The 12,995-nt window shown below is 59.4% G+C and overlaps 1 protein-coding gene across 1 annotated transcript in view; it reads left to right on the plus strand.

The window, feature by feature from the left end:
- The window catches only part of TRAPPC9 (trafficking protein particle complex subunit 9), a 171,600-nt gene that overhangs the window by 34,916 nt on the left and 123,689 nt on the right, over positions 1–12,995 (plus strand). The window contains 3 exon segments of the mRNA XM_080646835.1: positions 523–666; positions 7,808–7,934; positions 12,185–12,330. Coding sequence (XP_080502961.1) covers positions 523–666; positions 7,808–7,934; positions 12,185–12,330 — 417 coding nt within the window.

Here is a 12,995-nt window from a genome sequence, read left to right on the forward strand (position 1 = left end):
AACAGTCCCCCACCTTTCATGTCACGCACACTGAATCATTTGGAGGGGTGGCCACGACAGTGTGCTGATAACCTTGTTTCTCATTTATCTGCTTTTCTGTACGTTGGTTCTACTTCAGAGAACCACTGTGCTTTTTAATGTCATGTCCTTGGTTGTTGGTAACAAAGCCCGCCAAATGTCAGTATTCTGTTGAAGAAACAGAAAGTATGCCCAACACTCAAGTACATGCTACCGGAAATGTAATCTTTTCCCAGCCTGGTTATAATTATTTCAAAGTGGCTTACTTAAAAAATGGTCTCTTTGCAGAAGAAAGTGTAATATAAATTATGTAACGCATGAAAAAAAGTGCCACTTTAGAGTTCATTTCGGGCCAAATAAACGGAGCGTCTTCGGCTGCCCTGGGCGTGTGACGGTGCGGGCATTGTCTTCGGGCCCTCGACGTTCCCACTTCCATAGACGTGTCTGTCCCGTGCCCGCCCTGCGCTCGCCTCTGACTGTGACTTTGTGTGGCTTTGGTGGCAGGCACGCACCGAGGCTGGGCCGCTGTGCAGATGCGCCTGCTTCACGAGCTGGTCTACGCCTCCCGGAGGATGGGGAACCCTGCCCTGTCCGTCAGGCACCTGTCCTTCCTGCTGCAGACCATGCTGGACTTCCTGTCGGATCAAGGTGAGTGCTTCCGGACTCATTTTCTTCAAGCAGCTACGCGTGAGCGCTCTCTGGCTGCTGGGGTCCCGGTATGGAATTCTGGCTGCAGCCGGTGACTAGCTCCCCACGGCCTGGCGATGGTGGAGGCGCAGTGTCTGCATGGAGCCGGTCCAGGTGCACTCCTCACTGGGCCTTAGAGTTCAGAGTGCCATCCCGATCCCTGGCACTGTCCCTTTTCCTTGGGTCATGGGCCGGTCCTCGGCTGGTGCCACCTTCCTACATGCCTCCCTTCATTTTTCTCCAGGAGCCTTCCTTGGTTGCCCTAGACCAGCTGGGGTTCCTCTGAAATGTTCCCCCATGAGTGTGGAACGTGCCTGTTGGAGCCCTTTTCACCCCTAAATGTCCATCACTGACTCAATCGACACGCCCCGTGGCGGCTGCAAGCTCTCTGGAGGCAGGTGTCCACATGCTGGTGTCCCAGCCCGCCCGCCAGCGGCATGCTTGGCTCTCACATGTTGCCGAGTGCATGAATAACGAGTGCTTTTCCTCTTTAAAAACAACTTGATGGAGATTTAATCCACACTACGCAGTTCACCCATTTAAAATGTACACGTTTCTTTAGAAAATATATTTTTATTGATTTCAGAGAGGAAGGGAGAGGGAGAGAGATAGAAGCATCAATGAGGAGAGAGAATCATTGATTGGCGGCCTCCTGCACGCCCCCTCCTGGGGATGGAGCCTGCAACCCGGGCATGTGCGCTGACAGGGAATCGAACCGGGACCTCCTGGTTCCACTGAGCCATGCTGGTGGGGCTGTGCCAGTTTCTTAGGACATGCGTAGACACGCACCTTGCACCAGAGTCCATTCTAAAATCTCCCCGTCACCTCCAAAAGAAGCCCTACGCCCTGGAGCTCCCAGCAGCCACGCGGGCGCACACGTCGGGCCGGATGCATTAATATCAAACGCGCCTTTGGTTTGTGTTTGCTGTTCCTGATAACGCCATGGTGACCGTCCTCAGGTCCTCGGCTCTCCGAGCAGGAGAGATTTTATCAGGAGAGGGCTTGCCGGTCAGCCACTGCGAGCGTTTTTATTGCTGTTGCAACCTATTGCCAGATTGCCCTCTGGAAGGACGGTTCTCGTTGTCCCGCCAGCAGCAGGCGGCTGAGCCAGTGTGTGCGGCGTTGCCTCGCTGTTTTAATTTGTGTTTTCTGGGTAACCTGCGAAGCCGGAGATCGTTTCCTCTGTTTGTTTACTAATTGTGTCCCTTGTATGTGAAGCGCTTTCGCAGTCTTCTGCGTGCTTTCCTGCCTCCTGCCTGTTCGTCTGGCTTAGGGAGGCGGGTGGCGTCCTGGCCACTGTGCTGGCGAGGTCTGTGCTGCTCTGAGCTGCGAAGCCAGCGGCTCGCCTGAAGTCTCCCTGGTCACCCAGGGCAATGCCGAGCGTAGAGCCCAGCTTCCAGCTCCGGTCCCAGGGACATGTCCACACTCGGTGGAAACCGCATGCGGTGCCATGACCACCTGGGGGTGGGCCGCAGGTGGGAGTGAGGGTGCCTCCGGAAAGGGCGCGCTTGTTTCTGGAATAAAGCTGAGGGTGTCAGGGAACCCCTTCTGAGCATCTGTGACAGGGCCCCTTAGCTTACCGTGGCGTTTGCAAGTGTTGCTGGAACCCTAAGCAGCACCTGTGTGTTACGGAGATTAGCTTCAGCCATCACGTGTGAACCTAACAGCGGGTGAGGCTCTCTCCATGTGACCCACAGCGGCCACTTGGATTTTTTTTTTTTTAAATATATTTTATTGATATTTTACAGAGAGGAAGGGAGAGGGAGAGAGAGCTAGAAACATCGATGAGAGAGAAACATCGATCAGCTGCCTCCTGCACACCTCCCACTGGGGATGTGCCCGCAACCAAGGTACATGCCCTTGACCGGAATCGAACCCGGGACCTTTCAGTCCGCAGGCCGACGCTCTATCCACTGAGCCAAACCGGTTTCGGCCACTTTGATTTCTTGAATATGCCACGTTTTTGCTTGCTCCCTGGTGGCGGGGTGATGACATTTTTCATTTCTTTGGAGGAAAAAAGAAACCGGTCATTGAGCTTGGAAAGAGCTTCAGAACAGCCTTCCATCCCAAGGGCTTTGCTGAGGGAAGAGGACGAAGTACCCCTTCGACAGTGACAGCAAGGCTGTGCAAACTGCTGCATCAGTCAGGGTTCAAAATGCACACGTATACAAAATGCATGCATGATGCACATGTGCACGCCGACGTAATGCAGACGCACACACACACGATGCATATATACACACACATAATGCATGTGTACTGCGAAAGAGGAAACCCGCTCACACCTGCTAGCACGGCGAGGCGGACTTTATTAGCACGGCTGCTGTAGGGGAGAGAGGCTGAGCTCAGCCCCGAACACAAGGACAAGTGGGGACATAGAGCCAGCAGCCGCGGGACGGAGGCGCCGATGGAAAATCACTGAGCGGAGACCTCAGGGCCAGGGGGTTGGGGCCGCACTGTCCTACCAGGGTCCTTGTGAAGGCGGCCAAGGACTCGGGCCTCAAGGGCGGGATGAGGAAGTGGATCGGATGCCGGGTGATTAGATATCAAGGGTGTGGGGGGGCTTGGTGAACTGATTTGGCAGGTTCTTGCTACCGCTGCCCCAGGCAGGCCAAGGACAGCCGAGGCCGGGGCCCTGTCAGAAAGAGGCTCTGGGGAGCCTGTCTGCAGTTGGTGAAGGAGGGGTGTCTCTGAGTGCTTACGCGTGCCCCCACACACAGGACCTATGATGGGGGTTTGGCCAGGCGGGGTGGGACCCCGGGGTGGAGTGGATCACGCCGGCTTCCCAGCCGCTCCCCAGCCCTTAGCCCCCAGCTTTGATGGGGTTCCTGCCGGAGCGGTGGGTGCCCTTGGCTGCTGTACCCGCCTGGCCCAGCAGAGGAGAGGCCAGGCCGATGCCCCCTCCCGCAGGGTCTGAGCGCCTGCTGCTCGTCCCTGTGCCTTCAGGTCCCTGGAGCACCAACCTGGCTGCGCGGGAAGCGGACTCGGGGTGGCTTTCGGCCTGACCAGCTGGGCACAGCGGGGAGACGGGAACTTGGGATTGGGCCCGGCCCGCCTTCAGGAGGCAGAAGCTCAGTCTGCACTGAGAAAAGCACGTGTCTCCTTTCCTCTCTCTCGGGCATGTTCGATATTTCACTTCTGGTTTTAAGGCCAGGGCCAACTTGGTGTGTGTTCGCTGTGGCCTGCCCAAGCCCACAGGCCTAGATGAGCTAGACAGGAAAATCCCCGACCACGTCTCCCCCCCCCGCCCCCCCCCCCGGACACCCACTGTCCGAGAGCATGTGCTTTCTCAGTGGGAGTGCGTGGTCGCACTGTGGAGTCAGAAGGGATGGGATTGCCCGTTCCTTCGCAGACTTGGGGTTCACACGTGGGTAGGTGGCTTTTTGAGCTCTGAGCGCAGGTGCAGTGGCCCCTCGGGCTCATGAAGGACGCGTCCTAAGGCCCTAGGAGCGCTGTGCGGGGGAGAGGGCGCAGGAAGAGGCCGAGAGTCTCGCCAGAGGAGGCCTCTCCATGTCCTTCCTAGAAATATCGTCGATGGTCTCGCACGCGGTGGATCCTGGGCTGGGAGTGAGCGGCGTGAGAGGTGACCTTAGACCTGAGCTCTGGTGCTCGGGACAGTGCCCAGCAGGGCTGTGCCAGGGTCAGAGTCACAGGGAGTGCCGGGTGCTCCTGTGCTTGGGGCACCACTGTGCCATTGAACTTGGGCCGCCTGCAGAACAGCGGGCTCGGGCTGGCAGGGGTGCACTGGGTGCTGATGGCAGCCCCGTGCCCGGCTGAGGTGCGCACCCGTCCTGCGGGGATGAGAGGGGGGTCTGTCAGCGTGCCCGTCATGTCACCTCCTTCCTCCCCCTTCCTTCCCCTCCTTCCTCCCTTTCTTACTCCCTCCTCCCGCCCCTCCTTCCTCCCCTTCTTTGTCCCCCTCCTCCTTCCACTCCTTCTTTCCCTCCTTCCTCCCCTCCTTCCTCCCCTCCTTCTTCCCCTCCTTCCTCCCCTCCTTCCTCCCCTCCTTCTTCCCCTCCTTCCTCCCTCCTCCCGCCCCTCCTTCCTCCCCTTCTTTGTCCCCCTCCTCCTTCCCCTCCTTCTTCCCCTCATTCCTCCCCTCCTCCTTTCCTCCTCCTTCCCCTCCTTCCTCCCCTCCTCCTGTCCCTCCTTCTTCCCTTCCTTCCTCCCCTCCTCCTCCCCTCCTCCTTCCCCTCCTTCCTCCCCTTCTTCCTTCCCTCCTTCCTCCCCTCCTTCCCTCCTTCCTTCCTCCCCTCCTCCTCCCCTCCTCCCTCCCCTCCTCCCTCCCCTCCTTTCTCCCCTCCTTCTTCCCTTCCTTCTTCCCCTCCTTCCCTACCCTCCTCCTTCCCCTCCTCCTTCATTATCCGTGTGGTTAGGAAGGAAAATGCAGAGAACCACCTGGTCACCATCCAGGAGTCTCGGCGTCCCTGAGCACCCCCTGTTCTGTGGGGAGCAGTTTTTCCCGAATCAGATCTGTGACTCGCCACCCAGGAGGTTTCTCGTGGTTTATAAAATTATACACATGGAAAGTCATGCCTCGGTGTACGAGCCATGTCCCCTTTAGGTGCAGGTTTAGTGAAAGCTTTTATTGTCACGTCCACTCGGTGTGCAGCTCGGGAAGGAAATGGCACCCAGGAGACCTGGGCCTCAGGGTTCGGACAGGAAATCATTTGTGTTGTGTGTGAAGTGCTTTTATTGAAAAGGAATGCCCGAGGCTGAGGGGCAATCTCAGCTTGCTGGTGCCACGGGCCAGCAGGAGGCCCCAGCGATGCGCTGCGGGGCCGTGCTAGCTAGCGGCTAGAGGAGTGTGTGAGACAGGCGGCTGAGCGAGGCGAGGGGGGCGCCCTGAGCGGGGGCTAGACCCTTCCAGCCTCAGGGTGCTCCTCTGTAAAGCAGGGACAACAGGGGCCCCCGCACACGAGGTTTCGGGGACTAGTTATGGAGGTGACGCATGCAGGGGGCCTGCCCAGGGCCAGCATGTAGCAAGTCCTCTTAAATGCTAGTCGCTGCCCCGCATGTCGCTCCTAAGCCCGGCCCAGGACAGCTGTGGGGACCCCCTCGGCCACAGCGCAGGCCCCCGGAGTTCCTCCTACGCCATAGTCTTTACTCACGTGGAACCTTTAGAAACCCTGGTTTTCCTGACCAAGCTGCTGTGGGAATTCAGTTATGAGTGTTTACCTCACTTTGTCTTATTATATAAACAATGGGTGCTCCTCTTAGAATTCCCCGGAGCGTTAACAGAGGCGAAGGTTACGCGTGGCCTGCCAGGCACACGCCGTGGCATTGCCGAGTATCTCTGAGTATTGTTGGCTATTCTTTTAAAAACGGGATTATTTTAAAATGGAATTTACTCATAAATATAATTTTGCATCCTGGTTTTCCGCAGAACATAACAGGCATTTTCCATCTGACGGCAGAGCTTGGTGAACGTCATTCCAGCGGGTGCCTGGATGTGCGTCCTGTCCCCGTGCCTCACCTTCCCTCGCCATGCCTTCCGATCGGGCGCGCACATTCTTTCGAACGGTGCAGCAAGGCTTCCTTCTGCGGCGGCTCCCCCAGCGGGTGCCCTCCTGGGATCTCCAGGGACCCTTCACTCGTTTCTAGGTGGTGCTTTACCTGGGTGACGAGACAGGCAGCCAGTGGCCTGAAAGAGTTGCCGTTCATTGTGGTAAATCATGTTGATGTGCTTGAGGAGAACGAGGGAAACATTTAATCTCCTGCTGTACTTGAATGGCTGCTCATCAGGGCCCCTGAGGTGTCGCTGTGTAAACCAAGTGAGTCACAGGTGCAGGCGGTGCCACGGCGGCGTCAGCGTGGCTCGCTGTGCTGCAGCCCGTCCATCCGCGTTCTGCTGAGGACAGAGAGGCTCTAGTTCTGGTCCCGGGGGGGGGGGGGGGGGGGGGCGTGTCCCCCTGCTGGCCTGGCAGGTCGCTCATCAGTGTAGCGGTGGCACGTGACCGTCCCCAGCCTCGGAGCTGGACCGAGGAGCTGCTGGGTGTGTGCAGAGTGAAGAAGAGCTGAGTTGGTTTAACTGGCTGAGTGTCACGTTCCCAGCGATCTGTGTGTCTTCTGCATTCTCACTCACTGGGGCAATCTGGGCGGCCGTGCGGCAAAACGGAAGAGGCAGGAAGGCACCCTCATTTCCCGGGGCTCCGTGCTCACGTCTACCAGCCAGTTTCTGGTTCCTCATCCCCCTCGTCCGTGGTCATTCCTGACATGGGAAACAGGCTCAGAAGGTTGGGTGCTTCCCCACGGCGCACACGGCAGCCGGGGAGGGCAAGCCTTTAGCGGACCAGGTCAGACTGCCTTGCCGTGGCCTCCCCCCGGGGGTCCTGCTACTCTTCTCTCCAGGTCTGTCCGCAGTGACAGGGGAAACAGTGGCCGAGGAGTGAACCCCTAACTCCCCCTCCCCCCCAAATTTCTTGATCCTTGTAACAGTATAGTGACCAGACCAGACACGTGATCTATGACAAGCCCTCTGCCGTCACGTGGTCGCTGCCTTTTCCTCTGCGACACGCATTTTAGAGCTGGAAAGCGCTCGTGGGGCCGCCGTGGCAGTCTGCGAGCGGGTGGTGGACACATCACAGACACGGGCCAACCCTGTGTCCTCTTCCGTCCTCCTGGGCACGGCTGGGCGGGTGGGGAAATGGTCGTCCGCCAGGCTCCCTTCCGGCATCAGAAACGGAGACCTGAACTTCTCTTGAATATCGTTGTGCAGGCGGACGCAGACTCCTGGGCCGGGCCTGGCATGTGCTTGGACTGGTGACTGCTGGAAGAGTCCTGGCTCAGGAGTAAGGATGCCGGTTCTGCACCCGGCCCGCCGCTGGCTTGCTTGGAAAATGCAATGTAGAGGGCAGTAACGTCGTTTCCCTGCACCCACAGGCCCGAAACGGAGCAGCCACCCGGGGCCGGCTGAACGCATCCAACAAAGCCCCCGCTTCCTTTTGTCTCTTGTGGCCGCTGCCCCTTTGTCGCTGTCGGAAGATGGGGCTCACTGAGCTGTCAGGGTTTGGGCCGAGATGTTTACTTTTGCTTAAATAAAATCAAAGCTTCCCACGTGGACTCTGGCCTCACCTTTGCTTTATTCCTATTTTCTCTTCAGAAAAGAAAGACGTGACGCAGAGCCTGGAGAGCTACACGTCCAAGTGCCCTGGGACGATGGAGCTCATCACCCTCGCAGACGGCCTCAGCCTGCCGCCCGTGCCCCTCACCAAGCTGCCCATCGTCAGGTAGGACGGCGCACGAGTGCGGGCAGGTGCGCGTCGCGCTGGGGCCCCAGCCCTGGCCCTGGTCGTGAACACAGACCTTTGGACCCGTCTCCATTTGTCGCTGGCTGTCTCGTGTCTCATCGGACCTCATCAGCACTCCTAGCAAGTGTGAGGGGTGTCCCGGGGATGAGAGGACGGCCAGCATGTCCCGGAGCCCGGGTTTCTGGGCTGCCCAGGGGCCTCTGCCAGGGGCTGCCACACCCAGACCAGTTATTCCTCCCCGGGTTCCAGCCAAGACGGCCCAACTAAAGTATAAGTGCCTGGCTTTATCCCGGCAGGACCTCCCACACAAGCAAGCCCATAACGCCAGCCCAGACTGCTACTGCCCAGAAGTCACGTGCGTTGTGTGCACACGGCAGTCACGAATTCCTGAAGGAGCTGGGAGCGGAGTGGACGTGCCACTGACAGAAAGCCCGTGGGCCTGTCATTGGCCTGGGGTCGGGGGAGGGATGGCTGATGGTGGTTGTTATTTATGCACCAACATTGAACTCCTTCAGCCCGGTGAGAGCTCTGCAGTTAATGAGGCCGTTTTTATTGATGAGGATCCAAACCCTCCAGTCGGAACGAGCTTCGAGTTGCTCTGAGTGGCTGTGGTGCTTTGAAAACGGAAACTCTTAGGTTAATTACACCGTCTGAGGAAGGGTTGCAGGCACTTATTTAAAAAGGGGCCCGGAGGCCATGCTAGGCAGGGCGGGTTTCCTCGTCATCTGAAACGGGCAAGCCAGCCTCCCAGGCACTGCTAGGAGGCGGCTCCCACGCCCCCCCCCCTTCCCCCCCGGGGTCCCCCGGGCCCAGCCCTTCCGTCCCGCTGGGTATCGCCAGCCTATCACCTCCCTCGGGGTGTTTGAAGATAGTGAGATGTGCGCGCAGCATTCAGGAGTCCGAGGGGGTGGTCCCATCACCAGCCTGGCTGGGTTCATGCCCTCTCGGCCGTCTTAGCCGTGGACTTGGAGGGGTGGGCGACCTCCATGCTGTCCTGATGTGGGCAGAGGTGGCCAGTGCCCGTCATGCCCGTCTGCAGAGCTCTCCCCTGGGTCTCAGGTGTGTTTCTGCTGGAGTTGGGTCGACGGAGTGAAAAGCAGGGGAGCGAGGCGAGTTCTTTCCTGGTCGCCCCCTGCCCGTCTGTGTCACTTTCCTGGTTAGTGCCGCCATTGCTTTCACGGCCCCAATTAGCAACAGCATGCCGAGGCGTCAGGTTTTAGAATGTCAGCAGTCCCCGAAGTCTCTAAAAATACTCCCTGCCTTGGACGTCTCGTCCCTGGGATTCTGCTTTCCCGGTGGTGGCAGCTTCGAAGAACAAACACACTGTCGGTTCTGCAGCGCCTCTTGCTGCATGAACAGCCGGCGCCTCTTGCTGCATGAACAGTCAGGGCCTCTTGCTGCATGAACAGTCAGGGCCTCTTGCTGCATGAACAGTCAGGGCCTCTCGCTGCATGAACAGTCAGGGCCTCTTGCTGCATGAACAGTCAGGGCCTCTCGCTGCATGAACAGTCAGGGCCTCTTGCTACCTGAACAGTCAGGGCCTCTCGCTGCATGAACAGTCAGGGCCTCTTGCTACCTGAACAGTCAGGGCCTCTTGCTGCATGAACAGCCGGCGCCTCTTGCTGCATGAACAGCCGGCGCCTCTCGCTGCATGAACAGCCGGCGCCTCTCGCTGCATGAACAGTCAGGGCCTCTTGCTGCATGAACAGTCAGGGCCTCTTGCTGCCTGAACAGTCAGGGCCTCTCGCTGCATGAACAGCCGGCGCCTCTCGCTGCATGAACAGTCAGGGCCTCTCGCTGCCTGAACAGTCAGGGCCTCTTGCTGCATGAACAGTCAGGGCCTCTCGCTGCATGAACAGTCAGGGCCTCTTGCTGCCTGAACAGTCAGGGCCTCTTGCTGCATGAACAGCCGGCGCCTCTCGCTGCATGAACAGCCGGCGCCTCTCGCTGCATGAACAGCCGGCGCCTCTCGCTGCATGAACAGTCAGGGCCTCTCGCTGCCTGAACAGTCAGGGCCTCTCGCTGCATGAACAGCCGGCGCCTCTCGCTGCATGAACAGCCGGCGCCTCTCGCTGCCTGAACAGTCAGGGCCTCTTGCTGCATGAACAGTCAGGGCCTCTTGCTGCCTGAACAGTCAGGGCCTCTTGCTGCATGAACAGTCAGGGCCTCTTGCTGCCTGAACAGTCAGGGCCTCTCGCTGCATGAACAGCCGGCGCCTCTCGCTGCATGAACAGCCGGCGCCTCTCGCTGCATGAACAGTCAGGGCCTCTCGCTGCCTGAACAGTCAGGGCCTCTCGCTGCATGAACAGCCGGCGCCTCTCGCTGCATGAACAGCCGGCGCCTCTCGCTGCATGAACAGTCAGGGCCTCTCGCTGCCTGAACAGTCAGGGCCTCTCGCTGCATGAACAGCCGGCGCCTCTCGCTGCATGAACAGCCGGCGCCTCTCGCTGCATGAACAGTCAGGGCCTCTCGCTGCCTGAACAGTCAGGGCCTCTCGCTGCATGAACAGCCGGCGCCTCTCGCTGCATGAACAGCCGGCGCCTCTCGCTGCATGAACAGTCAGGGCCTCTCGCTGCCTGAACAGTCAGGGCCTCTCGCTGCATGAACAGCCGGCGCCTCTCGCTGCATGAACAGTCAGGGCCTCTTGCTGCATGAACAGTCAGGGCCTCTCGCTGCATGAACAGTCAGGGCCTCTTGCTGCATGAACAGTCAGGGCCTCTCGCTGCATGAACAGCCGGCGCCTCTCGCTGCATGAACAGTCAGGGCCTCTCGCTGCCTGAACAGTCAGGGCCTCTCGCTGCATGAACAGCCGGCGCCTCTTGCTGCATGAACAGTCAGGGCCTCTTGCTGCATGAACAGCCGGCGCCTCTTGCTGCATGAACAGCCGGCGCCTCTTGCTGCATGAACAGCCGGCGCCTCTTGCTGCATGAACAGTCAGGGCCTCGCGACTGGTTTTCCCGGGGCCCGTTTCCCAAGAAGACGTTGCTCTCGGTTCTGGCTGTGAATGGGTGACGTGGCTGCCCTGCTCTACCTGTCTGGCGGACCACGCCCTCGGATTCCTTTGCATATTTTATTATTAGTTTTTTCATCCTCATCAGAGGATATTTTTTTCATTGATTTTTTTTTTTTTTTTTTTTTTTTTTTTTTACAGAGAGTGAAAGGGAGGGAGGTGGGGGGTGGGGAGAGAGAGAGCCATGTGAGAGAGACAGGTCGACTGGTTGCCTCCCACAGCACCCTGACCAGGGCTGGGGGTCTAGCCTTGACCGGAACCGACGGGGCAGGTGTGGTGTGTAACGAGGGAGTACATGGAAGCGGTTGCAGGGCCTGGATGTGCGCTGGCTCCATGGCAGGGGTCCTCAGACTTTTTAAACAGGGGGCCAGGTCACTGTCCCTCAGACCGCTGGAGGGCCGGACTATAGTTTAAAAAAAAAACTATGAACAAATTCCTATGTGCACTGCGGGCCCGGGACGCGTCGGCTGCTGAGCAGGACAGGCAGCGGCCCCCGGCGGGCCGGATCCATGTCCTCGGCGGGCCGGATCCATGTCCTCGGCGGGCCGGATCCATGTCCTCGGCGGGCCGCAGTTTGAGGACCCCTGCTCCATGGGTTAGTGAACCTGCGGTTCACGCAGGCTGGTTGGTGGGAGCGTGAGCATTGCTGAGCACCCGTCAGTGGGGAAAGCAGCATGAGGTACAGCCAGGCCGACGGAGACCCAGTCATTCCCCTCAATAAAGCAACGGTGCTGTTGACCTTCGCTTGTGGGCCTGGGGGCGAGCGATCGGGGCTGCCCTCTGTTTGCTGTGTGGGTGCTCGGCGGGAAGGAGAGAGGCGAGGAGAAGAGGGAACCTGAGCGGGGCAGCTCGAGTCCTCCCAGCAGTCTGAGGGGCTCACTGCACTTCAAAGACACGGGGCCCGAGTCCGGGGCCGGCCTGGCCCTGGCCCCGGCCCCAGGCACACAGAGCTGCTCATTGCAGTTCTGCTTTCAGCCGGCCCGCCGACCTCGGGGCTGCTGCCTGGGCCCTCCGGCTGCAGGGTCACCGCCCCGTCCCGGGAGGGTCCGGCCACCGCGTGCAGCATTCGCGCTGCCCCGCCGGATCGCAGCCGTTTCTTTCCCTCAGTTTGTTCGCTGTGGGATGCACTCTTCTCCTGACGCAGGCTGCTGTGGGGTGTGTCCGCTGACACCCAGCTAACAAGGCAGGTGACGCATTTCTGTGCCGTTTGAAACTGCAGGCACGTGAAGCTGCTGAACCTCCCTGCCAGCCTCCGGCCGCAGAAAATGAAGAGCTTGCTGGGTCAGAACGTGGCCACCAAGAGCCCCTTCATCTACTCGCCCATCATTGCCCACAGCCGTGGGGAGGAGCGGAGCAAGAAGATCGGTAGGCCCGTCCTGGCTTTCGAGCTTCGCCGCGCCTGCCCGCCCGCAATGTGTCGTGCGTAGCCAAGCCTTCACGCATGTGCAGGCATCTGCACAGAGCAGTCTCCCCTCTCGGCATATCAGTTCGCTGCCTCCGTCGGGCAGTTGCCATAGATCTGTTTTTAAAAATCTGTGTCACGAAAGGGGATGTTGTGGGAGTTGTAGAAGCCGGAGGCCTCTGTTAGCGGAGACGCGTGCAGACTGCAGCAGGGCGATGAGTGGAGGGATGTCCAAGGCCTGGCGTGGCTTGTGAGCCGCGGGGATGAAAGGTGGACTTCCTTTCAGGGTGGGGTGCGGGCCCTTGGCGCCTGGGGCTGTGCGGCTGCAGGGTCAGCCCCGGGGCCGGCCCTGCCTCAGTTTTTTCCTCTCCCGTCTTAAGAAATCGTTGAGGCTTCATTTTAGGAGAACAGTCCTCTGTGCTGCAGTGATCCTCATCACTGCACGGCGCGGCAGCCGTCCTAGTCCCCGTTTACAGATGGAAAGTAAGACGGCGAATCTCAGTCACCTACCTGCCTGGGTGGAGTTAGGACGCGGCCGCGCTCAGGCCCCAGCCAGGGCGGTGGGACAGCCGGGGCATCGCCTTCATCACCTGGCTCCCCGGCACAGCGGGAAGCACCTGCTCACCTG

This window comes from Plecotus auritus (genome assembly GCF_963455305.1).
Source record: "Plecotus auritus genome assembly, chromosome: 11".
NCBI lineage: Eukaryota > Metazoa > Chordata > Mammalia > Chiroptera > Vespertilionidae > Plecotus > Plecotus auritus.